We start from the raw sequence: 24,498 nt of genomic DNA, 5'->3' as shown, positions 1-24,498 counted from the left end.
TCATCTCGGCTGCTGTGATGGGCCTGTTAGTACTGACAAGCAGAAGGGACCGGGTGTCCTGTCCTCCCACCGCCCCCCCAACCCCCACTCCAGGAACAGTCTTGATGGGCTCTGGAGCCAGACGGCCAGGGGTCTTCTCCAGCTCCTGGGATCAGAGCGTGCTTTTGCGTGAAGACAGGTGCACAGCATGCCACGCCCACTTCCCACCCAGCCCAGAGCCTCGCTGCTCCCCCTTCTCGACCTCCGCCCCACCCCCGGGGTGTTCCCAGGGGGCCCCGAACTGGGTATGTGCGAGTGCTGGGGCTGCCGCAGCCGGGTGACTTCAACAACAGAGATGAGTTTTCCCACGGCTTTTGGAGGCTGGAAGGTCAAGCTCAAGGTGTGTGGGTTGATTGTTCCTCTCACCCTGGGGAGTGGAGGCCGGGAGGCCCTCTTTCCCCATGTCCTCCTGCGGCTGTCCCTCTGCACGCCCGTGTCCTAATCCCCTCTTAGAAGGACACCAGCCATGTTGGAGTAAGGCCCACCCTAATGACCTAGTTTTAACTTAATTATCTTGTAAAAAAAAAACTCTCACCCGATATGGTCACATTCTGAGGCGCTGGGGGTTGGGACTTCCACCTGAATTTCGGGGAGCGGGGAATACAGTTCAACCCGCAACACTCAGCTAGAAAGGAGATCGGAATCTCGCAGCGTGAATGAGACATGAGGACTGTCCCTCTCTGGGGCACAGATACAGAGCCAGGTGGGCAGCGGCGGAGGGGGCTGTGGGAGCCCAGAGGGGTACCGTCATCTATCTAGTCTGGGGGCAGTCAAGGAAGTCTTCCTGGAGGAGGGGAAGTTTGAGTTGGTAATGAAAAGAGGAGTCAGGGAAGGCGGGGAGGGCACAGTGGAAGCCAAGGTAAGAGAGAGAAGGAGTGACAATGACCTTGAAGAGCAGTAAGATCTGAGAGCCCCAGAGCGCCTGGAGGGCCCCAGGTGGGCATCTGGCGCAGTGGGACAACTACAGAAGGGATCTGAGCAAGGGCCGGCAGGGCCCACGTTTAACGCTGGCGAAGAGGTACTGCCCGAAGGGGTGCCGGGGGAGGGGCACCGGGGATAGCGCCTCCCTCCCCGCCCCGTGGAGCGCTACTTATTCCCATTTGGTCGCCTTGGGGGATGTGGCCATCCAAGGCCGGGACCCGGAGGGCTTGGGCGGGGACAGGACGCTTCCTCACCGGCCATGGAAGGCGTGGCCCCGATTGAAGTCACCGCTCCTTTTCCGAATTCAGGGAACTCTAAGGACGCGTTTGCAGGCGGGGCCTTCGAAAAGGGCTAAACCCTCGGACTCAGTCTACTTCTAGAATACACGCGAAACTCCCACCAGAGCAGAAGGCTGGATGTGCGAGGTCGTCGAGGAGGCGGGGGGGGGGGGGGGGCCGACCCCCGACCCCCGACCCGTGGGACGCCCGCGCTGGATGCGGGGCTCCCCGTCCGGCCTCGGCAGAGAAGCCATTTAACTAGAAGGAGGTGGTTTCAAAGTCTGACTGTGAAACTCGCCTCCCCGGGAAGCCGCGGTCTCCCCGCTCCGTCCCACCGCTGCCGGGGCCCGCTGAGGTAGATAAACGCTCTGAGCACCAGGGGGCGCTGTGCCCCCAATTTTCCGGGATCTTGGCTCTTTCACGTCCGTACCTGGAGCTGGGGTAACCCTACTGGAAACGGTAAGTGGGTCAGCGGTGACTCCGAGCTTCTCTGCTGCAACAAAACTCCCCTGCTCCCGCCGCCTCAGCCTCTGCCCTTTTTGTCGAGGAGGTGTCGTAGCGCCTCCGACTTAAGGACAGTTTGATTCAACAAAAATTCATGGACCCCTGTGCGCGTGAAGCATCAGCCAATCCCTCCGCACGCATTACTGAGACTTGTCAAAACCCTCCTGTGAGAACGAAATCCAACCTCCCTCTCTCTGGGTTTCACAAAGTCCCTCTTCAAGTCCATTCCCCGCTGGCTCCCTCAGCCACAACTGCCATCTGTCAAACACACCACTCCGTTCCAGCCAGAGGACCTTTGCACCTGCTGTTCTCGTTGCCTACAGTGCTTTTCCCCGCAGATCTTCATATGCTCCCTCCTTCCGGTTTTAGTTCAAAAGTCACCGTTCTTTATTTCCTGAGGACATCTATCCCGACTTGGTGTGTGTTCTTTGGGGCTCTTCGGGGTTCTCTTCCTTCTGGATGTGGCTGGCTGCTTCTTTGTGACCCGGTGTATAACTTGTTCTTAGCATCTGTTCCCACGATCCTCACCGTGCTGTCTCCTCTGATCATTGGGTGGTTAGCACTACCCGAACCAGGTTCTGCTGTAGGTCAGAAGAGTCTCTCACCGGGGAGGCTGGGCACCTCGCTTTACATCTTCAGGGGCTCCATAAGGTCAGGTGCTATAGTTCATCTGTGGATTGGTGGGAGTGGGGCAGACGTCCCCCAGTTCCCACCAGGTCTCCACCTAAAAGTGTCAGCAGCCATCACGTCCCCATGCCTGGATCCATTCTCTCCTGAAGATTATTTCCAAGTGTATTAATCCTTCCACTGGGATTAGCTAGGATCCTTCTTAAACAACCTGTCCCTCAGCAACTAGTTGGAAAGTAACAACCTGATACATTTTCTTAGGTATTATCTGCAGGATCCCCAGGAGTCAGCAGGATATTTGAATTTATCAGGGAGATCTAGGGTGGAAACAGATCTCAGGGTGACCAGTGGTCACATTGTAAGCATATAGGAGGCATCCTGGGGACTCTGGCTGCCGTAATGATAATTATCATCATGATAATTTATGGATATAATAATAATGTTATTATTATTGTTGTTATTATTATTATTATTAGACACTCTAATGGGGTCTGGCCCCGGACTAAGAAGGAGGGCCCCACAAAGTGAGCAAAAAGGATTTCCCAGGCTCACATCAGCGCTTTGGAGGGTCTGAGGGCACGTCCCCAGGAGAAGTGAGGACGGATGGTCTCAGGGTCAGAAATGCATTAGAGTGGGAGTTCTCCACCTGTGCCATGCAGGGAGGTCCTTCTAGAATAAGATTTCATCCAAGTTTGTGGCTTGGAACTTGCTCCACTGAAACAAACTCGAGGCTCTGGGGCACACCAGAGCTGCCAGGTAGGCAGGAGGGGTGAAAGCAGGGACCCTGGCAGAGGAAGGAGTGCCTGAAACCTTCAACTTGGGAGGCAGGGGCTTAGTGGTTGCAGGGCAGGGACAGGAAGTGAGGGTGACTCAGCGATCCAAGGAAAGCTCCAGGAAGAAGAGGGCAGGAGGCTGTCAGCTGTCAGCTCTAGGGGAGCCCAGACAGCCAGGAGGTCACCGAAGCAAGCTTCCCGTTTTTTTGTTTTTCTAAAGTTACTCAAAATCTTCAAACAGCCGTTAACCAACAGCTGCCAAGAATATTGTGAAAAGGCCCCTGGAGTGAAGAAACTGCCCAGCGAGTGGGAAGACTCTGCTGGGGGGTGGGGTGGGCAGAGATGGAGTCCCCAGGGCTGGGGCGCTGGGACAGAGGAGGTCCTGACTAGTGACCAAAGTTCGTGAGACCACTCGGAGTCTCCGTCCCTGTCAGTGGCCAGGGAAATTCTGGGAAAATGATGGTGAGGGAAGGTGACATTTCTGCAGCATCTGTTTTGTGTGGTGTCCTGATTCGCATGGTCTCTGCAGTTGCCCGTCGGAAGGAGAAAGACAAACACTGGGGGGCCTGGGGGGCTCAGTCATTAGGCGTCTGCCTTTGGCTCAGGTCATGATTCCCAGGTCCTGGGATCAAACTCCGCATTGGGCTCTCTGTGGGGCAGGAAGCCTGCTTCTCCCTCTCTCACTCCCCTGGCTTGTTGTGTTCCCTCTCTCGCTGTCTCTGTCTCTGTCAAATAAATAAAAAAATCTTTTTTTAAAAAAAGATTTATTGGGACGCCTGGGTGGCTCAGTGGGTTAAGCCGCTGCCTTCGGCTCAGGTCATGATCCCGGCGTCCTGGGATCGAGTCCCGCATCGGGCTCCTTGCTTGGCAGGGAGCCTGCTTCTCCCTCTGCCTCTGTCTGCCATTCTGTCCGCCTGTGCTCGCTCTCTCTCCCTCTCTCTCTGACAAATAAATAAATAAAATATTTTTTAAAAAATAAATAATAAAAAAATAATAAATAAAAAAAATAATAAAAAAAGATTTATTTATTTGACAGAGATCACAAGTAGGCAGAGAGGCAGGCAGAGAGAGGGGAGGGGGGAAAGTAGGCTCCCCGAAGAGCAGAGAGCCCAATGCAGGGCTTGATCCCAGAACCCTGACATCATGACCTGAGCCGAAGGCAGAGGCTTTAACCCACTGAGCCACCCAGGTGCCCCAAATAAATAAATATTAAAAAAAAAAAAAGCCAAAGACAAACACTGCATGATTTCCCTTATGTGAAAGTGATGTCCTCCCCCATTATGGGAATGTAATTGATCTGTAACATTGTGTCAGTTTTGGGTGTACAATGTAGTGATGTGACATATTTCAGAATGATTTCTACCATAAGGTTAGATAACACATCCATCCCCTCATAGAGTTAGTGTGTGTGTGTATGCATGTGAGGTACAAACAGTTACAATTTACTCGCTTAGCAACTTTCAGACACACAATGCAGTAGTGTTTATTGTGACCCCCAGTACATTAGATTCCCCGGAACTTATTCATCGTCTAGCTGTTTGGACCAAAGTTTGGACCTTTGGACAACCTTCCTGTATTTCTCCATCCCGCCCTCGACCCCCAGCAACCACTGATCTGTTCTCTGTTTCTGTAAGGTTTTGGGTGGTTTTGTTGGTTTGTTTTAAAGATTTTATTTATTTATTTGAGAGAGCGAGAGAGCACGGGGGAGGGACAGAGCAAGAGGGAGAAGGAGTCTCGAGTTGCCTCTGAGCTGAGAGGCAGCTCAGCTGCAGAATTCAAACCCAGGACCCGCAGGATCCCAACGCAGAATTCAAACCCAGGACCCGCGATCATGACCTGAGCCAAAACTAAGAGTCGGATGCCCAATCAACTGTGCCACCCAGGCACCCTGGTTTTTTAAATTAATTAATTAATTAGTTAAAGTAATTCCTACACCCAGTGTGGGGCTTGAACTTAGCACCCCATGATGAGGAGTCACATGTTCTTCCAACGGAGCTAGCCAGGCACCCTGTTTGTTTGTTTCTTTAAGATTGATATGTGCAATCTAAGAAAACCAGGCTGGCACCTGGGGTGGGGGTGGTCTGTTGGTTAAGCATCTGCCTGCGGCTCAGGTCACAATCCTGGGGTCCTCAGACCCCAGGATCAAGCCCCACATGTAGGATTCCCTGCCTCTTCCCCTGCTCATGCTCTCTCTCTCAAATAAATAAATAAAAGCTTTATAAAAAATGAAAAAGCCAGGCTGGGTGGCAGGAGTTTCCATGAAACTCTTTCCCGCACCCCTTTCCTTTGCGCTCCGTGAATCCCCACCCTGGTCCACGTACTGCCCATCCCAGGGTTTGGGGGAGAGAATGCCTTGGTTAAAAGGGGAGACTTTGGCGTTGGACAAATCCCAGGACCCTGGGATCATGACCTGAGTTGAAAGCAAACGCTTAACCAGCTGAGCCCCCCAGGTGCTCCAAAATGTCCCTATTTCGGGGCGCCTGGGATCCAGCCCGCTTCTCCCTCTGCTCCTCTCCCTTCCCCTCTCCCTCCCATGCTTGTGCTCTCTCCCTCTCTGTCTCAAATAAATAAAATCTTAGGAAAAATAAATAGGGCCATTTTATCTCTGTCATTTCTTCAACAGCAAAAGAAAAGCTGTAGGAATATTCTCAAAACAATGCTTCTTTTGTTCTTTCTCTTTCTTTTTATTTATTTATTTTTAAAATTTTTTATTTATTTAATTTATTTGATAGACAGAGATTACAAGGAGGCAGAGAGGCAAGCAGAGAGAGGGGGAAGCAGGCTCCCTGCTAAGCAGAGAGCCCGATGTGATGCGGGCTCGATATCAGGATGCTGGAATCATGACCTGGGCTGAAGCAGAGGCTTTAACCCACTGAGCCACCCAGGCGCCCTCTTTCTTTTTATTTTTTTAAGTAAATCTGGAACAGTGCTGTGGCTGTTCCTGGGAGCTCCCTCCACCCTGCCACAGGTGGCTGAAAGGTACATGTCTTTGACCCAGACCACCGGGGTTCAAATCCCAGCTCCTCCACCAACTTGCTCTGTGACCCCAGACAAATCCCTTAGCCTCTCGGGGCCTCAACAGCTCCTTTTGTAGAGATAATTACCATCTCTACCTGACTGGGTGGTGCTCATATGTACATATTGCTCAACAAACAGTAGACACGGTCATCTCAGAGCATCCCAAGGAGCCCCCACGGGAAAGATAGTCTGTAAGGAGCCCAGAGGCCCAAGGAAACCAGGGGCACCAAGAGGCAAGAGTGGGTCTCTTCAAGGACAATCTCAGGTCGTTAACACTGAACATCTCCATGATCTTTACCACCCAACCTTCAGGCTGTCGCTGTTCCTTGCCTCAAGGTGCAACCTGGCCCCATCGGGTCTTGCCTGTCCTCTCTCTACCTCTGCGCAGGTAGCTAGCGGCTCACACTCCCCTTCCGCCGGGCAGCCCCCCACCCCCAGGTCAGAAGGGTTTCTACATGAAGCCAGGCTCGCCAGCTCTTGCTAAAGAAAGCGGGCAGGGTTCCAAGGTTTTTGCTTTTCTTTTCTGTCATTCATACGGGACAGGAAGCAAGTGTCAGTGATTCTTTCCCGATTTGGCTGAGTCTCCTGTCACCTGAGTCTGTCAACCGGACAGCGCGTTGTTATCTAGCGAGGCAAGTAACTCAGATTACTTCTGGAGGTCAGTTTCCCAGGCCCTCTGGGCTCAGAACAACCCTTCAAGGACAGCTGTACAGGAACAGAGGCAAGAAGAAGCTCATAATACCTGTGAATTTTCACAAGGACGGGTGGTACAGAGAGGAAAAAATCCTCTCTGTGGCTTCAGGACACAGATTTCCCTAAGATGGCTGGGAAATTCCTTTTTTCCCAACTGTCATTTAAGTAATAAGTATTGGGTGGTGATAATCACGTAACTCTGTGCATTTGTCAAAACTAGAACTCAGTAAAAAGAGTGAAGTTTGCTTTATGTAAATGACACCTTATTTTTTTTAATGATTGTATTTATTTATTAGACAGAGATCACAAGTAGGCAGAGAGGCAGGCAGAGAGAGAGGAGGAAGCAGGCTCCCTGCTGAGCAGAGAGCCCGACGTGGGGCTCGATCCCAGGACCCTGAGATCATGACCTGAGCCGAAGACAGAGGCTTAACCCACTGAACCACCCAGGTGCCCCTGAAAATAATTTTTTTTTTTTAGTTTATTTCTTTTTAGTTATCTCTATACCCAGTGTGGGGCTCAAACTCATGACCCTGAAATTAAGTGTGGCATGCTCTTCCAAATGAGCCCTCCGGGCACCCCCAAAATATTTTCCTTTCTTCAAAGAGAATGAAAAGGCATGTGGCCCTTTCCTGCTACTTGAAAACCAAGGGTTTTCAAGCTAAGTCCCCAGGGCACCCTCGGGGTTCCACACACCCCCTGCTTTTCCCCTGACCTATAGACAGAGATGCCCACTTCTGAGCCTTTCAAAAGTTTTTATCTGAAAAATTCTGAGACTGAAAGTTTTCAAGGATTAGCGCTCTCAACCAAATGACTTGCTGTGTCCTGAACTACCTTGGATCCAAGCTGTGTCTCGGGGTCTTCAAGGAAGGGAGCCTGTGAAATTTGCTTTTGCCAACCAGGCTCTCTGCCTTTCTGCCCACTGGTTTTCTTTCAGTTCCTCAAAGCTGGTGCACACTGTCCTTCCCCAGGGCCTTGGGACATGCTGTTCTTCCCCCCAGAATGCCCTCCTGACTGGTTCTCCTGCTTAACTCTTGCTTACCCTCCGCTCAGCTATCTCTTCCTCCATAAAACCTCCTTGGATTCTCCCCGTGGGGGCCACATTCTTCTGCCAGAAGTTCTCCCAGAACTCGATTCCTATCCTCCACGGCAGAGATGACTGATGGAGGGTGAGGTTAACTGAGCTCTCTCTCGGTGTCTCTCTTCCTCCGACAGGCAGGGCAAAGTGCGTGAGGGCTGGGGCTGGGGGTCCCCTTGCTCCCCACGGCAGGCACGATGCACAGCATCACATCTGGCACATAGTAACTGCTCAATAAGTATTGTCTACACTTTGGCCCTGTGTACACGGTTGTGCTTACACAGGGATTTGACACACACACACATCACTTTTACTGAAATACAGCAGGTGTAAAGTGTGCAGATGTAAGTGTGCGCTCGAGTTTTCACTAGCTTCCCATTTTCCCTCACTCCCCAGGAAACTTCCAGCATCATCTCCAACAACATAGATTAATCAGTCTTCCTTCTTTCCTTTCTCTCTCTCTCTCTCTTCCATCCTTCCTTCCTTTCTTTTTTCCTTTTTTTTTTCTTTTCTTTTCTTTTTTTTTTTTTTTGAGAGTGAGCGAGTGTGTGTGGGGAGTGGGGAGAGGGGTGGTGCAGATGGAGAGGGAGAGAGAGAATCCCAAGGCTCCACACCAGCACAGAGCCGGACACAGGACTCGATCTCAGGACCCTGAGATTATGACCTGAGCAAAAATCAAGAGTCGAGGGCGCCTGGGTGGCTCAGTGGGTTAAGCCACTGCCTTCAGCTCAGGTCATGATCTCAGGGTCCTGGGATCGAGTCCCGCATCGGGCTCTCTGCTCAGCAGGGAGCCTGCTTCCTCCTCTCTCTCTCTGCCTGCCTCTCTGCCTACTTGTGATCTCTCTCTGTCAAATAAATAAATAAAATATTAAAAAAAAAAATCAAGAGTCGGACACTCACTCCACCGAGGCACCCAGGGGGCCCTGTCCTGGTCCTTTTTAATAAATGAATTTGTGCAGTTAATGTTTTTTTTCTGCGTCTGGATTCTTTTGCTCACAATTATGTTGGGGGGAATCATCCAGATTGTTACGCGCAGCTGTTCCTTAACATCTCTCATTCACGCTCTTGGCTGCTGACTAGGGATGGTCAATTTTTTTTTTTTTTCTGTAAAGGGCCAGATGGTAGCTGGGGTCACCTCTGCAGGGCATCATCTCTGTCACTGACTTAGGAAAGCAGCCTCAGACCATCTATAAAAAAGTACGCATGGCCATACTCCAAGCACACTTTATTTGTGGGCACTGGGATTTCAATTTCATGTCCTTTTCATATGTCACTGCTAAAATTTTTTTCCCCAATGATTCAAAAATGTATGAGCTTTTGGCAGCTCCTCAAAAAGTTAAGCACAGAATGGCCATATGATCCAGCAAGCCCACTCCTGGACTGAAGGGGACCGAAAGCAGGGGCTCAGAGATGCTCGGTACATTCCGAGGTTTGCAGGGGTGTCCTTGACAAGAGGTGGAAACAACAGAGCAAGTTGTAAGTAACAGATGAATGGATAAACAAAATGTGGCGTGTCCCTACAATGGAATATTAGCCATGGAAAAGAATGAAGTTCTGACCCCTGCCACAACCTGGATGAATCTTGAAAACATTTATGCTAAGTGGAAAAAAGGCAGACCCCAAAGGGTAAGTATTGTGTGATTCAGACAAAGTCACAGAGACAGAAAGTAGATGGTAGAAGCCAGGAGCAAGGGGGCATAGTGAGTGAGTGTTTCAGGGCAACAGAGTTTCAGTTTGGGAAGATGAGAAAGTTCTGGAGACGGATCGTGGGGTTGGTCGCACAGCAGTGCAAGGGTACTTAATGCCAGTGGTCTGTACATTTAAAAAATGGTTAAAATGGGGCATCTGGGTGGCTTAGTCAGTTAAGTGTCTGCCTTCCACTCAGGTCATGATCTTGGGGTCTTGGAATCAAGCCCGCTATCAAGCTCTGCTCTCAGTGCGGAGTCAGCTTCTCCCTCTGGCCTTCCTCACCCCTTGCAATCTGTCTCTCCCAAATAAATAAATAAACTCTTTTAAAGAAATGATTAAAATGACAAATTTAATGTGAAAGAGACACCTGGATGGCTCAGTCGGTTAACCGTCTGCCTTCTGCTCAGGCCATGGTCCCAGGGTCCTAGGATAGAGTCTCACATGAGGCTCCTTGCTCAGCAGAAAGTCTGCTTCTTCCTCTCCCTCTGCCTGCCACTCCCTGCTAGTGCTTGCGCTCTCTCTCTCTCTCTCTCTGACAAATAAATAAAATCTTTTTAAAAATTTAATGTGAGGGGCACCTGGGTGGCTCAGTGGGTTAAAGCCTCTGCCTTCGGCTCAGGTCATGATCTCAGGGTCCTGGGATCGAGCCCCACATCGGGCTCTCTGCTCGGCAGGGAGCCTGCTTCCCTTCCTCTCTCTCTGCCTGCCTCTCTGCCTACTTGTGATCTCTGTCTGTCAAATAAATAAATAAAATCCTTTAAAAAATTTATTGTGAAATATATTTTGCCACAATTTAAAAAATCCATTCGTACTAAAAACAAGACCCCCAAAACGAAAATGCAAAAACCATTCTTAGCTCGTGGGTTGTGCAGAAATAGGCCGTGGGCCAGCTTTGTCCCATGCGCTGCAAGTTTGTCACCGTCTGTTGCAGACTGTTCCATTGAAGGAAAAAGAAACATGATTTTATCCATTCTATTGTTGATGGGCATTTGGGTGTGAACACGGTATGCAGTTCTCACATGGGGTTTTGGTTATGCTTATGTGCAAACTCCTGTTTCTTTGCCCATCCCTGGGACAAGGGATTCTGGAGTCATCCCCCAGGCACTACCTCCGGGACCAGTCCCAGCCCGGATGTGAGAAGGGTGAGCTCTTGAATGGGGAAACTGTGGCAGGGAAGGGGGGGAGCAGAGCTTCCTACCCCTGGGCCCCTAGAGTCTGCCCTGGGGGCTTCCTCTTGGCTCCGGATGTGGGATGGGAGGGCCAGGGGGGCAAAACACCCAGCCAGGACAGGAAGCTCCGTGTCCAGAAGCCTTAAAGAGGGAGATGCAGCAGAGACATGAAATCAGTGCCCGAGACTCGGCCTGCTGAGTCCATCCCGAGGGTAAGTGAACCCTGCTCCGGCTCAGCCCAGAAGCCCAACCCGAGGGGGCCAGGACAAAGCTGGGACTCCAGTCTCGTCCCCCACAGGGACCCAGGATTCCATATCCCACCCGCTCTGGAGGCTTGACCCTCCCCAGATGAGAAGGGACTGACGCAGCTGTGGGTTCCCTCTTTCAGCAGCTGCAGGATGAAGGCTCTTCCTCTCCTCCTGCTCCCTGTCCTGGGGCTGCTGGTGTGTGGCAATTCTCTGTGTCCCGTGGACAAAGCCATCAGTGAGAAGATCCAGGATGGCGCCCCATCCTTAAGTGAGGACCCTCACTCAACCTCAGCAGGGGACCCTCTAATTCCGGACAGGGAGCAGCCATCGAGCCAGCCCCGACCAGAACCAAACCTCCACCCCAAACCCAACCCAGCCCCCCCCAGCCCAGCCCCAGCCCCCGGATCTAGCAGCACCTTCCGCAGAAGCTGGGAATATCCTCCTTCTTCTAAACACCCATTTCAAGACAGAACCTGGGAGGTGGTGGGCTCCCCACTTCATGGCTCTCTACGGGGCCTGGCCCCCCTGGGCTTTCCTCAGCACAGTTCTCTTGACCCCTGCCTATCTCCAAACCACCAGGGCCAGGGCCGCAGGAGGATGGGGGAGGGGCAGCTTGGTCTCACCGCTGCCTTCTCTCCCCCCTCCCTCCCGCAGTTCTTGAGACAATGAGGAACTTTGGCCTGACCTGCCGGAGTGTCACCTCCAGGGGGGACCTGGCCACCTGTCCCGCAGGTGAGTTTCAAGTCCTTTTCCCAGCTCTCACTTCTGTTCCCGGCACGCAGGAACCCCTCCCCCTAAGTCCAGCCTCTAGTTCTTTTTCTTTTTTAAAGATTTTATTTATTTGAGAGAGAGAGAGAGCGCGAGCGAGCGTGAGCGCACAAGCAGGTGGATGGGGAGAGGGCGAAGCAGGCTCCCCGCTGAGCAAGGAGCCCCATATGGGACTCGATTCCAGGAACCCGGGATCAGGACTTGTGCCGAAGGCAGCCACTTATCCGACTGAGCCACCCAGGCGTCCCAGGCTCTGTTTCTTGAGTCAACTTCCCCAGAGTCCTGGTCTGCCACGCTAGCCTCCCCGCCCCAGCACCGAGACTGCATTTCCTCAGGACACTGGAGTCCAGGGCCCCAGCCTCCCTGCGCTCCACACAACCCGGCTCCCATGCTCTGGTGTTGGAGACCCTCCCGCCTCCGCTTCCCCCCCGACCCCCCACCCCCACCCCCACCCCCGGCCCGCAGCCTCCAGCTCGGGTCCAAACTCCCTCCGCTCCCGCCCGCAGGCTTCGCCGTCACCGCCTGCACTTGCGGCTCCGCCTGCGGCTCGTGGGACGTGCGCGCCGAGACCACGTGCCACTGCCAGTGCGCGGGTATGGACTGGACCGGAGCTCGCTGCTGCCGCTTGCAGACCGCCGCCTGAGGTCCCCGGGGAGCGCGGGCGGGGCTGGGGGCGTGGCCAGGCCCCGGGGGGCGGAGTCAGGCCTCGGAGGGGCGGGGTGGAAATAAACCCTGAGCAGATGATGGTGAGGGTCTGCGCGCCCAGCTGTCGTTTGTTGGGGGCTGGGGGACTGAGCTGGCGGCTCCGAAATGAGCCGGGCACGCAGACGCTGGAGGAAGGCGGTGGCTCTGGGCGTCCGTGACTTTCTTCTGCCCATTTATCTCCTCCCACGTTGTGCCTCCCCTACCGCATCTCCGAGAACAAGGCCTCTGCTTCCTCTAAGGACACTCACACCCAGGGATCATGGACTCCTTCAGGAGGGGAAGTGAGCGTTACCTCTGAGGCCACCTTGACGATCCCTCAGGTCTCTGGTCTTCCAGGAAGTCATTGGGTCAGTCTGTCCCAGCCTCTAGAATGAGGCTTCATGCGGGGTCTGGGTCTATATGGGACAGGGACCCCTGACCTCCCCCCAACCCCCTGCATACTTCAGGGCCAAAGCCCCCAGGAGCCCCAGGGTCATGGTGGACCCCTGAGTCATCTCTCAGCCCAGAGCCCTGAGCCACGCTCCCTCATTCCCCAACCTCGTGGAGAGACCTGCACACACTACATATACGCACTCAGTACACAACCCAGTCACTATGGTCACACAGGGACACAACATGCCCACAGACAATGCCCCTGAACCACATAAGCATGGCCATAGAAGGAGAAACATAGACACATAAATGTGTAAACCCTGGACAGAGTCTTTTGCTTCTGACATCAAGTTCCCACCCCCACCCGAGTGGCTTTGGTCCCAGTCTGAATTCTGACCTGGAAGGCAAGGCACCTGCAACCCTTACACAGATTCCTGGGGGCAGAGGTCCCTGGGAATCCTAACCCAAGGGTCTTAAAATCCAGCCCCTGAGAGATGCAGACAGACCTCAGAGCACTCAGTGTGCAGTCTTGAAAGGGACCCCAGACTCAAATGCCCTAGCCCCCAGCAGCACACTCCAGGGACTGGAGCATGGGTGGTGGGTTGGGATCCTGGTTTTTAAGATGTTTTAGACGCTCCTGGAGGGAGGCAGTGGCGTAGGGCGCCCGTGACTTTCTTCTGATCATCCCTCTCTCCCAATGTTATGCCCCCACCTCTGCCACCCACCCACCCCCTGTGATGGCACAGCCCCCTGTCTGATTCAGGTAGCCATGAGCTGAGGTCACAAACTCTCCTTTTGTCCCTGGAGCCCACCTATACCCCAATCCAAAGATTCCCCTCCTGTATCTGCCCCCCCCCCCGACCCCACAGTGGCCATGGGGTTGAGGTAGGACAACTGAGTCAGCAGTGTGTTGAGTAGCAAAAAGGGTCTAGACCCTTGCCTGTCCCACCCCCTCACTGATGTGGAGGGGGGTGCCCTCCTTTGTCCCCAGACGATTGGAATGCCTCTTTATCTCCAAGTTCCACTCAATTGTCCCCCTGTGTCTGGGCCCCAAGGAGGTCCTCTTCAGATGCTCATTTCCAGCATAGCCATTCTCCCGTCCCAGGGTGCAGATCTGGATAGGCAAGCCCCCTTCTCAAGCCTCCATTTTCTCACTTGCCAACTGCCCAGCCCCCCCTGAGGTAGCCGAGATTCGAGATTCTTCTAGTCGCAAGTGCCTCAAACCCCACGTCAAGACGGCTTGAGCAAAAGTAAAGGGAAGTTCCTGGGGGCGCCTGGCTGGCTCAGTCGGTGGAGCGTGCCGCTCTTGATCTCGGGGTTGTGAGTTTGACACCCATGTAGGCTGTAGAGATTACTTAAAAATAAAATCTTTAAAAAAGAAAAAAAAAAGAGGAAGTTTATGGATATGTAACTGAGAGGCCCAGGGTTAAAGATTTATTTATTTATTTTAGAGCGAGAGTGTGCTGGGGAAAGGGACAGAGGGGAGCAGAGGGAGAGGAAGAGAGAGTCTACTCTCAGTGCAGAGCCTGAAGCAGGGGTCGATCTCACAACCCTGATATCACGGACCTGAGCCAGAACGAAGAGTCTGATGCTGGTGGTCCCAGACAAGCCAGAGACAGATTCAGGCATGGGTGGATAGAACCCTCAAATGGTATCTCCAGGATCTGACTCCCTCTCAGCTCTGCTTTCCTCAATGTTGGCTTCTCTCTCAAGCGGGTTCTCCCCCAACACGGCTCCAGGCTTACATTTTCCCAGGCTGAGAGCCCCCCGGGGAGGGGGGGAATGCCTTTTCCCTGGTTAATGCCGCAGAAGTCGCAGGCCTGAGTTTCATTGGCTGAATCTAGCTCCTGTGCCCACCCCTGTGCTAAATCTTTGACTCTGATTGGCTGGGCCTGGATGATGTGCCAACTCTAAACCAGTCACAGGTTTATGGTTAACTGGGCTGGAGACGCATATTCTTTTTTTTTTTTTTTTTTTTTTAAAGAAAATTGAGACTGTGACCCTATGACAGGGCTGGTCAGGAAACCTCACAGAGCCCTCTCGGGCCACTGTGATTGCTCGTGGGCCTCCAGGTGCACAACTGCTATTTTGTCCAAAGGGCTGGATGGAGCCTGGTCTTAGCTTCAAGCACCTACAGAAATGGGCAAGGCTGCGGCCCCACCCCCTGCGCCTGTCCATCACAGCAGAGCCGGCTGCCCATTGGTCCTTCTCCTCTGTGACTGTTAGTCAGAACAGGGTCTTATCTCTCAATCCTGACTTTCTAAAAATCAGAGGGAGGGGAGGGCAGAGAGAGACTGTTAAAGTCGTCCTCCTTGAGCCGGCAAAGTTGGCAATAGTTTAGAAAACAGAGCATTAGCCCCATCAAACCCTGGGGGACCATTCCAAAGTTACCTCAAATTTAATCACATATTTAAAAGCTAAAACATACCTACTTCTCCCACATGGACAGTCCTTTTAAGGGGGACCTGGGTGGCTCGGTCAGTTAGGTGTCGGCCCTCCGTTCAGGTCGTGATCCCAGCAGTGGCTCCCCACTGAGCAGGGAGCCTGCTTCTCCTTCTCCCTCTGCCATTTCTCCTCATTCCCCCCTTGCTTGTGCTCTATGTCTCTGTCCAATAAATGAATCTTTTTTTAAAGTCTTTTAAATGATCTTTTACTTATTTTTTCCAGAGGGAGAGAACCACGATAGTCTAGGCCAGTGCTCTCCAATATCGCATCCATCAAATGCTTGAAATGTCCTGTGAGTTTAAATCACGTTTGATTTTTGAGGATTTAGTACCCACAAAAAATAATATAGCTCAATAATTTTTTTAGTATCGCCTACGTGCTGAAGTGATCATATGGGGGGGTATATTATGTTAAACAAGATACATTATTAAAATTAATTGAACCTGTCTCTTTTTGTCTTCTTAACGTGGCTGCCAGAAAATTTTAAATTAAAGATGTGGTTTACATTACCTTTCCACCAGAAGGCACCATTCTAAACTTAGAGAGAGAAATTCCCTACAAACTTGGTCTCATTTTTATCTCCAGTTTTCAAAGTCACAGACACAAAGAGAGCTTTAAGACCTCTGGAGAGAGAGAGAGCAGACACAGGAAGGCATGAATATGGGCATTTCTCTGGGGGTAAACCCGAGTGGAAGCCCAACAATGGGCGAGCCACGTGAATACGTGAGCAGACGTGCGATGGTTTCTGGGAGTGTGTGTGAGTGTGGGGAAGTGAGCAGATGTATGGATGAGAGTGAATGCTTCCAAGTGTTCCTCTGTCTGGGGGCCCCGGGAGAGGGGACACTATGCCCAGGGTTAGGTCAAGGGGTGCGTCTGGCCTCTGTCCCAGACATGGGTGGAGCTCCAGTGGCTGGTCCCCTTGCCTCACATCCGTTCCTTTCCTCCACGGGGCCTTGAAGAAGTAGAACTTCTTGGGGTGAAGCTGAGGGGTGGGATTGGGGCAGGGGGCAGGAAGATGTGGGAGACCTAGGAATCCTGCCTCCAAGTCCAGATACCCCAAACCTAAAAGGCGGGACTCCTAGGGGCCCCAGATTCTCTCTTGAGAGGGGTAGGGGTGAAGGTCATCCAGGTAGACACATACATAGTTTCCTGTAAAGTTTGTGATCATCCTTTAAAATTTTTAAAATTTATTTATATTGAGTCTAATTGGTGTATAATGATGTGTGTGATTGAGGTATACAGGTGCGGACTTGATATATTTGTTTATTACAACATGATGACCGTGTAGCATTGACTAACATTTCTGTTGCTGGTTCCTGATCGTGGTGGTTCCTGTCTCTGGATGTATGGGCTTCTCCTGCTTGGCGCTCCCTGGGACGTCTGGTCTCCTAAGACCCTCTTGATCTGGGATGGGAGGCAGTGAGGATGTCCGAGGGCTGGAGGGTCCTGGATCGCTGAAAAGAGGAGGCTGACCTCTCCTCCCCCTACCCCCAACCCACAGATTTCCTCATCTGCCATGACACCTTCCGGTGGGTGGGGATGTGTGTGGGCAAACTGGCAGACTGGGAACCATGGAGTCTGAGGAAATCTACACGAAGAAGAAGGCCAAGATGCAGGCGGCAGCCTTCAAAGACAAGAAACAGAGGGCCCCAGCCGATAAGGAAGGTTAGGCACCTCGGGGTGGGGAGGGGAGAGGTCAAGTGGGAGAGATGGGGATGGGAGAAACAAGGGGCTAGAAGTGGGGTCACAGCGCTCCTTCCCCACCCCAAAATGTATGTGTGCATGTGTACCCCCCAAACGCTCGTGCACGCCCGCTCCACCTAACCAAGAAACAGACCATGTTTTCCCCATTCCTTATCTTTTATCCTCGGAAATTTGTTGTGCGCAGGGGTCTGGTGAGCCAAGATCTCTGAGCCCCCTTCCCACCCCCACCCCTGCCCCAGAGCTTCCGGCAGGTTTCCCCTCTCACTGACCCCCCCACAGGTGCAGATAACCCTGACTATGAGAATATCACCTTGACCTTCAGAAACCAGGACCAGCTGAAGGGCAGGCATTCACCATCCAAGGATCAGCACAAGCAGCCACCTGCCAACACACACCGCGCAGCCTTGGGAGGGGCCCATGGTAGGGCACCATGGGAACAAAGAGCACACAGGGGGAGGTCGGGGTCAGAGGTGGGGGGCGTGGTGACATCAGGGTTTGTGTGTTAAAGGTCAGGGGTGGCGGCTTAGCTTCCCAGGTGGGGATGATGATGTTGGTGGTGTTGGTGTTGGTGAAGGTTTGGATGTTGGTGATGGATTTGGATTTGGTGATGGCGGAGGGGTGGGCCTGGGCACAGCCTATGACCGTGCTGATGAGACCCGGCGCTGGGGACAGTGCTGACAACGGTATAGGCACTGATGTTGATGGGTGTGTTTGACAGCTACTGCTGGCATCATGAGTGCTGGAAAAGGGGATAGTAAGGGAGCCATGATGATGGCAGCATTAGGACTGCTGGGGCTCTGGTCAGCGTGCATGTTGGTGGTCACGGTGGCTACGGTATTGGGAAGAGCAGGTGCAGGTGGTGGTAGAGTCAGTGCTGACGGGCTGGGTGGTGGTGTTGGGCCCTGGAGGTCACCTGTCCTGCCTCTACTCCAGTCCCCACCCTGTCTAGGCGGCCCTCAGACTCCGCCCAGATCCCTCATTGTCTGCACAGAGCCCTTATGAGCCTGCACATCATTCTCATCCTGTCCTGTGTCATTCTCTTGGCAGTGGTCCTGGCAAAGAGTGAGTAGGGTTTTTGGTTTCAGGGTGTTTGTTGTTGTTTTTGTGTTTTTTGTTTTTGTTTTGTTTTGGTGGGGGGGCTGCGGCAGTGTGGAGGGGGTCTGGTCCTCAGGCGGTGGGGAGGCCCAGTGTTTCCACCCTATCTCCCTTCTCCCTCGTTCCTCTGCCTTCCCCCCACCCTTGTTCCCAGGACTGCAGGACTGGGGGCGCCTCAAGGCTTCTCCTGCCTCCCCCGCCCCTCCCCCTGAACAGATTCTGAGATGTCCCGGGAGTTGCTGGTCTTGAAGAGGGAGCTCTGGAATGGTGAGGGTGGCACCCGGGGTGGGGGGGCGCCCAGGGGTCCGGGTGGGGGTGGGGGTGGCGGCGGCGATAAGGACATGCCCGCTTCGGTCCTCAGTCTCCACCTCGGTGCACAAGTGTCAGAAGGAGCAGAATCAGGGCTGGAGCTCCGTCCGGCAGCTCGTCACGGAGGCCAAGCAGGACATTAATGTGGTCAAGAGAGATGTCCAGGCCGAGGGTGATAAAGTGAAGACGCTATCAGCAGGTGCCCTTGCAGACCTTCACTGGGCAGAATTTGTCTCGTGCTGGGTGCTGGGGAGCTGGGGGCGTGGGCAGCAGGGGTCCCACTCTCCCAGGGCACAGGGGTTTAAAGGCACAATGGATGTCACCCCCTAAGTCACTCAGCAGATATTTAAGTGCTGCTGAGAACACCAAGTACACAGGCCCCGCGGCACCCCAGACTGGGGGTCGGGCAGGGAGGAGACTTCCAATAAAGGTGGGGGCCTTGTGGGGGACCCCACACCAGCTTTCTCCTGTCCTCCTGCCCCCAGACATGAAACAAATCAAGAATAAGTTAGAAGAAATCTCCAAGGCCCTGGAGAAGAGCCCAAGCTCATGTAAGTTGGGGCGGGGGAGGTGGGTGAGGAGGGAGCCACAGACTAGGTCCCAGTTTCCCTCCTGGGGGAGTGATCTGCCTGACCTTGGGTCTCCATCCCACACAGAGACCTCAACAGATGGAGAGACCTCGAAGACCCGGCTGCACCTCCCAGTGAAGCCGGCCACATGTGTGTATCATGGTGTGTTGTGAGCGTAATGCATGGCACAGTGGGGGCTGTGTCAGCAAGGACCCCCAAAAGAGTGTCACTGGGAATGCAGGTGTTGGCAAAATGGGGAGCCCGGTGACCACGTGTGAGTGTCCTGTGGTATGTTGTATAAATGTGTCCTGGTGGAGCTGTGTGGGGGGCACCCTGTGTACCACTATGATTGTGGTGTCACCGTGTGTGCTGTCATTGCTTGTGTTGGTGTGAACAGGCGTGTGCCAAGATGTGTGACTGATCATGTCATCGAGGGTGTTCAGAGCCTGTACACATGTATGCCCCTTTGTTTCTGCACTCACGGTTTGTGATTTGTGAGGATAAAGGCCAATGCAAAAGAATGTGGCTTTCGGATCTCATATTCCCAGCATCCGGGGCTTTGGGGGCCTGGTGGGGGAGGGTCTGGCAAATGTTGGGGGCTGGTGAAAGGCACACAGTGAGCATGCGGACGTGATCCCAGGAGCCCTGGGGCACGAGATTGTGAGGGAATGAATGCCCTGAGTGCGTCTGTCTGTGTCCATGAACATGTACCCAGGGGGTAACCTAGTCTCCCCACGGGAGGCTGTGTGTCTGAGATGGACAGTATCTCCCTAAGTGTAGGTGGGCACACAGGTATACCCGAGCCCTTAGACAGGTATCCTCGGGTGGAACTGCGTTCCTGAGTGTATACGCCCACCGAGCGTGCAGCCCTGAGTGCAGACGTCCCTAAGTGCACCATGCCCCCGGCTCCTGGATGTATGTCCCTTAAGAGAACATGTACCTGAGTAAATGCACGGATTGAGTGTCCAAGGCGTAGTGCAGCCTCTAGGACAAATAGACATATGTGCCCTGAGACAGACACGTGGGTCCCCCCAAACGGGGGCCATCCCTGCTCCTGTTTGTCTAAGAGTTGGCCAACCCAAGCCAGCCCCGCCCCTGACCTCCGGGCCCACACCACTCCGCGGACGCCCAGGACTCCCAGGCGGACGCCCCGGACACGCGCGCCCCCTGGCGGCCGCTCTCTGGAATACCCGCCAGCGTGCGCGCCCCGCCCACGAGCCCGTCCCAGTCGCAGCGCCTGCGCACTCAAGGCCTTTTACGGCGTCGTAAAGCAACTCGGCCAAACCGACGGCCGCAGTTCGCTGGTGAGACCCCGCCCGCGACCCCTACTTGCGCGGGGCCTCGCCCGCTCCGGGACCCCCAGTCTCCCGCGCGCCTGGGGATCCTGGGCGACGTTCCCGGCGTCCGCGATCCCCGGTCCGTCCGCTTCGGCCCACGCAAAGGGTCCGTGAGGAGGGTGGGTCCCTGTGGGTCCCTCTCCGGCCCCTCTGCCCGGTCCACGCTGGCGCGGGGGTCTCGGGGCCCCGGCCTTCCCGCGGTTTAGCTTACCGGCTCCCATCCTGGCCCGGTGAGGGGGGCGGGTGCCAACACTCCCCTCCCATCTCGCGCGCTGGGCCCTCCCGGTGTAGAGGGATGCGCACCTGGGGACGTCTTGGAGCCCTGGACTCGCCCCGCTCTGGTCTTCCCATTCCCCGCGCGGACCTCGTTGAGGACAATCCCAGCATCCCCAGACCCCTCCGGCCCCTTCCTGCGCAGTGGGAACCGGGTTCTCAGCTCCTCCCGACCCCACCCTGGGCAGCCGCGTAGCGCAAGAGTGGGCGAGGGGCGGGGGCCGGGAGAGTGTGTCTCAGCGCCCCTGGAATCCTCCCATCCGCTCCTCCTCCTGCACCCTCACCGCAGGTCAGCGTCGTGGAGGTCTCGGTGCCCCCTCCGGGTTTTCTCCAGCAGCCCCTTCCGGGTCTCTTCCACCGACCCCTGGCTTGGGGCACTAGGATGGGAGGACCACAGCGCCCCCTCCTGGCTCCCCCGAAGCCCGGGTCTCCCTCCACCTTGTCTCCCACTGTCGGCCCGCCGGTCTGGAGGGCACGGAGGTGGAGGGGTTCCCAACGCCTTCTCTGCGGCCGCCTCCAGTCTTCCTTACAAACGAAGGCCCACCCGCATCTTCAAGGAGGCGTGCTTCGTGCATGCCAGAAGACCGCTGTCAGAGCCCTTTCCTCCTGGCTTGTCCCGTGTCTTGTTCCTCTGTCCGTCCCTGAAACCCCAAACCCTCTCGGCTGTCGGTCTTGACACACCCTACCCCCTCTCTGCTTTCTTTGGCCTTCCTCAGGGGAGAGGCGGGCAAGTTCTCTTCATCTGCAGGAGGTCAGCCCTGTGGCTGCTGGAGGCTTGTGGGGGACAGTGCCCGAGACTTCTGACGGCTCCCCCATCCTTGTCCTCTCCTTGCCCTAGGTCTGACGCCCCCTGCCCCGTGCACTAGGTCTCTAGTTGCTCCCACAGGTGGCAGAGGGGGACACGAAGGTGCTTTTCATGTAGGAGCATCCCCTGGAACTCGAAGGTGGGGATGGTTTCCGGTCACCCCTGTGGTCTCCCTCTTGTGTCCTCCCGCCACCAAACCCTTTCTTCGCCAAAGGTGTAAACCTGCTACTTTCCCCCATTTTCCGTCCCTGGGGGAGGCGTGCTTTATGTGCAGGCGGGTGCCCCTTTTCTTCCCCTCTTCTTTTCCTACACAGGACGTCGGCACTGGAGCACACACAAAGGGTGCGCCCTCCCTCCCCCGACCCGTGTTTCCTTGTGTCCCAGCAGGGCGGTGGTGGCAGCATGGAGGCACGCTTCACACGAGGGAAGTCGGCGCTGCTAGAACGAGCCCTGGTGCGGCCCCGCACCGAGGTGAGCCTGAGCGCCTTCGCGCTGCTCTTCTCCGAGCTGGTGCAGCACTGCCAGAGCCGGGTCTTCTCCGTGGCGGAGCTGCAGGCGCGCCTGGCTGCCCTGGGCCGCCAGGTGGGCGCCCGCGTTCTGGATGCGCTGGTGGCTCGTGAGAAGGGTGCCCGGCGGGAGACCAAGGTGCTGGGCGCTCTGCTGTTCGTCAAGGGTGCGGTGTGGAAGGCGCTGTTCGGCAAGGAGGCGGACAAGCTGGAGCAGGCAAACGACGACGCCCGCACCTTCTACATCATCGAGCGGGAGCCGCTCATCAACACCTACATCTCGGTGCCCAAGGAGAACAGCACGCTCAACTGTGCCAGCTTCACGGCGGGCATCGTGGAGGCGGTGCTCACGCACAGCGGCTTTCCCGCCAAGGTCACGGCACACTGGCACAAGGGCACCACGCTCATGATCAAGTTCGAGGAGGCCGTCATAGCCCGAGACCGGGCCCTGGAGGGCCGCTGACCCCCTGGAGATAAAGAATGCAGAGCCTCCTTCCCAAATGTGTCTTGTGTCTTGTGTGGGGGCCTCACACATCCACCCGGCACCTTGACGCCGGTGCCTGCCTCCGGCTGGGGACGGAGGCCAAGACCCGCACGTTTAGAATACAGTGGAGGGTGGAGGTGGGCCAGGTCCCACCCAGCCGGGCCTGGGGGAGGCCCGGGGTTAGCGTAGCCGTGAGTCTGCAGGAGTCCCGCCGTGGCCGGAGATGGGAGAACACTGCTGCTCTCTGTCCGGCTGCCCCGTGGTGTAGGCGGCAGCAGGTCAAGGACGGGGTACGGCTGTGTGCCTAGGAAGCACGCAGAGGGAGTCGGCAGAGAGGTGGCTGGCGCCAGCTTTACACTCTTGCTCAAAGTGCCATCCACGGCGGGCAGCAGCGGGATCTCCTGGGGGCCGGTCAGCACGCAGACCCTCAGCCGGCCACTGCGAGTCTGTCTTAGCAAGTTCCCCGGGGGTATCTGTGTACCTTATATTGAGAAGCAGTGCCCTAGGGCACAGAGTGTGGTGCATTGGGGGTGCCCAGACCCCACCCCTGGAGTTTCAAGATTGTACACAGCTGGGCCGGCTGAGGGTTTGCATTTCTTTTCTTTCTTAAAAGATTTTATTTATTTATTTGTCAGAGAGAGAGAGTGCACACACACAAGCAGGCAGAGGCCAAGAGAGAAGCAGGCTCCCTGCGGGGCAAGGAGCCCAATGGGGGACTTGATCCCAGGACCCTGGGATCATGGCCTGAGCCAAAGGCAGCGGCTTAACCAACTGAGCCATCCAAGCGTCCTAGGATTTGCATTTTTAACAAGTCCCCAAGAACTGCTGATGGTCCAGGGGCCACACTTGGAGGACTCTAGAGACCTGGGGAAGTGGGTGGGCTCACTTCGGAATCCTCTCGGTGCCTACAATAGTTTGAAGTTAATATTGATGATCTATGAACACATTCATGTTCCTTGTTCATTTTTTTTTTTTTAAAGATTTTTACTTATTTGAGAGAGGGAGGAGCAGACTCCCCACTGAGCAGAAAGCCCGATGTAGGGCTCGGTCTCAGGACCCAGAGATCATGACCTGAGCTGTCACTTAACCAACCAAGTCACCCAGGTGCCCTTATTTTATTTTTATTTTAAAGATTTTGTTTATTTGACAGAGTGTGGGAGAGTGCGTAAGCAGAGGGCGTGGGGGTGGTAGACAGGGAGAGGGAGAGGCAGGCTTCTCGCTGAGCAGGGAGCCTGATGTGGGACTCGATACCGGGGTCCTGGGATAATGACCTGAGCAGAAAACCCAGGCTTAAATGACTGAGCCACCCAGGTGTCCCTTTATTTTATTTTTAAAGATTTTATTTTTAAGTAATCACCCAACAGGAGGCTCAAACTGCACAACTCTGGTCAAGATCAAGAGTCGGCATGCTCTACCGACCCAGACAGCCAGGTGTTCTCGTATGTTTCTTTTTCAAGCTTTTTTAAAAAAAGATTTTATGTGGGGCGCCTGGGTGGCTCAGTGGGTTAAAGCCTCTGCCTTCAGCTCAGGTCATGATCCCAGGGTCCTGGGATGGAGCCCCGCAGGGGACTCTGCTCCGCGGGGGACCTGCTTCTTCCTCTCTCTCTGCCTACTTGTCGTCTCTGTCTATCAAATAAATAAATAAATAAAATCTTAAAAAAAAAAGATTTTATTTATTTGTCACAGAAAGGGAGAGAGCACAAGCAGGCAGAGTGGCTGGCAGAGGCAGAGGGAGAAGCAGACTCCCAACCGAGCAGGGAGCATGATGCGGGGCTCGATCCCAGGACCCTCTTGTGTGTTCTTGTTTAAAACGTAAAATCTGACACTTAAGGCAGCCGCTCCTTTCCTTTTGCCGGGGGTGGGGGGGGGGTGGGTGTCTTCAAATTTCCCTTCCTTCCTTCCCCTCCTCCCAGACTTGAACAAGTCTGTCCTGAAAGAGAACTTTGGGTGCCCTCGGCTGGGTCCCCTCAGTTGACCGAGGGTTTAGGGGTGGGGTGGATCCAGCTCTCAGTTGCTTTTGGGGGTGCACTGTGGAGGTTGGCATGAGGTGGGGAGAGCCTGGGTGCCGAGTCTGACCAGGGGGCAGGTCCAG

At 54.5% G+C, this 24,498-nt stretch overlaps 3 protein-coding genes across 12 annotated transcripts; all 3 read left to right on the top strand.

Annotated features, from left to right (window-relative positions):
• Nucleotides 1-10,832: 10,832 nt before the first annotated feature.
• On the top strand, nt 10,833-12,555 carry RETN (resistin). Of its 2 annotated transcripts, none has more exons than XM_032309560.1 (4): nt 10,833-10,998; nt 11,178-11,302; nt 11,689-11,766; nt 12,309-12,555. In XM_032309560.1, the coding sequence occupies exons 2-4, from the start codon at nt 11,185-11,187 to the stop codon at nt 12,443-12,445; spliced, it is 333 nt and encodes a 110-aa protein (XP_032165451.1). In that variant the 5' UTR covers nt 10,833-10,998; nt 11,178-11,184; the 3' UTR covers nt 12,446-12,555. The 2 variants fall into 2 exon arrangements, with proteins under 2 accessions (XP_032165451.1, XP_032165444.1); XM_032309553.1 differs by having other exon boundaries at nt 10,844-10,998; nt 11,175-11,302.
• A 3,974-nt stretch (nt 12,556-16,529) lies between these two features.
• Nucleotides 16,530-19,522, top strand: MCEMP1 (mast cell expressed membrane protein 1). Its single transcript, XM_032309530.1, has 7 exons — nt 16,530-16,989; nt 17,308-17,448; nt 17,962-18,090; nt 18,340-18,390; nt 18,485-18,631; nt 18,918-18,983; nt 19,089-19,522. Coding segments are annotated over exons 1-7 (630 nt in total). The 5' UTR covers nt 16,530-16,895; the 3' UTR covers nt 19,091-19,522.
• A 679-nt stretch (nt 19,523-20,201) lies between these two features.
• On the top strand, nt 20,202-22,423 carry TRAPPC5 (trafficking protein particle complex 5). 9 transcript variants are annotated; one of them, XM_032309501.1, is made up of 3 exons: nt 20,223-20,305; nt 21,450-21,555; nt 21,804-22,423. In XM_032309501.1, the coding sequence occupies exon 3, from the start codon at nt 21,819-21,821 to the stop codon at nt 22,383-22,385; it is 567 nt and encodes a 188-aa protein (XP_032165392.1). In that variant the 5' UTR covers nt 20,223-20,305; nt 21,450-21,555; nt 21,804-21,818; the 3' UTR covers nt 22,386-22,423. The 9 variants fall into 9 exon arrangements, with proteins under 9 accessions (XP_032165359.1, XP_032165363.1, XP_032165392.1 ...); XM_032309491.1 differs by having other exon boundaries at nt 20,246-20,417; XM_032309484.1 differs by having other exon boundaries at nt 20,246-20,444.
• The last annotated feature ends 2,075 nt before the right edge of the window (nt 22,424-24,498 follow it).

The sequence above is a fragment of the Mustela erminea genome, chromosome 1 (genome assembly GCF_009829155.1).
Source record: "Mustela erminea isolate mMusErm1 chromosome 1, mMusErm1.Pri, whole genome shotgun sequence".
Lineage (NCBI taxonomy): Eukaryota > Metazoa > Chordata > Mammalia > Carnivora > Mustelidae > Mustela > Mustela erminea.
This window is presented reverse-complemented; position numbering and strand designations above follow the sequence as displayed.

What these genes read in the sequence shown, in the direction of transcription:
- RETN (XM_032309560.1), top strand. Translation starts at nt 11,185, where the DNA reads ATGAAGGCTCTTCCTCTCCTCCTGCTCCCTGTCCTGGGGCTGCTGGTG. An exon ending in GGATGGCGCCCCATCCTTAA is followed by an intron (nt 11,303 to 11,688) that starts GTGAGGACCCTC and finishes TCCCTCCCGCAG; the next exon opens with TTCTTGAGACAATGAGGAAC. An exon ending in CCTGGCCACCTGTCCCGCAG is followed by an intron (nt 11,767 to 12,308) that starts GTGAGTTTCAAG and finishes TCCCGCCCGCAG; the next exon opens with GCTTCGCCGTCACCGCCTGC.
- MCEMP1 (XM_032309530.1), top strand. Translation starts at nt 16,896, where the DNA reads ATGGAGTCTGAGGAAATCTACACGAAGAAGAAGGCCAAGATGCAGGCG. An exon ending in GGCCCCAGCCGATAAGGAAG is followed by an intron (nt 16,990 to 17,307) that starts GTTAGGCACCTC and finishes ACCCCCCCACAG; the next exon opens with GTGCAGATAACCCTGACTAT. An exon ending in AGCCTTGGGAGGGGCCCATG is followed by an intron (nt 17,449 to 17,961) that starts GTAGGGCACCAT and finishes CCTCTACTCCAG; the next exon opens with TCCCCACCCTGTCTAGGCGG.
- TRAPPC5 (XM_032309468.1), top strand. Translation starts at nt 21,819, where the DNA reads ATGGAGGCACGCTTCACACGAGGGAAGTCGGCGCTGCTAGAACGAGCC.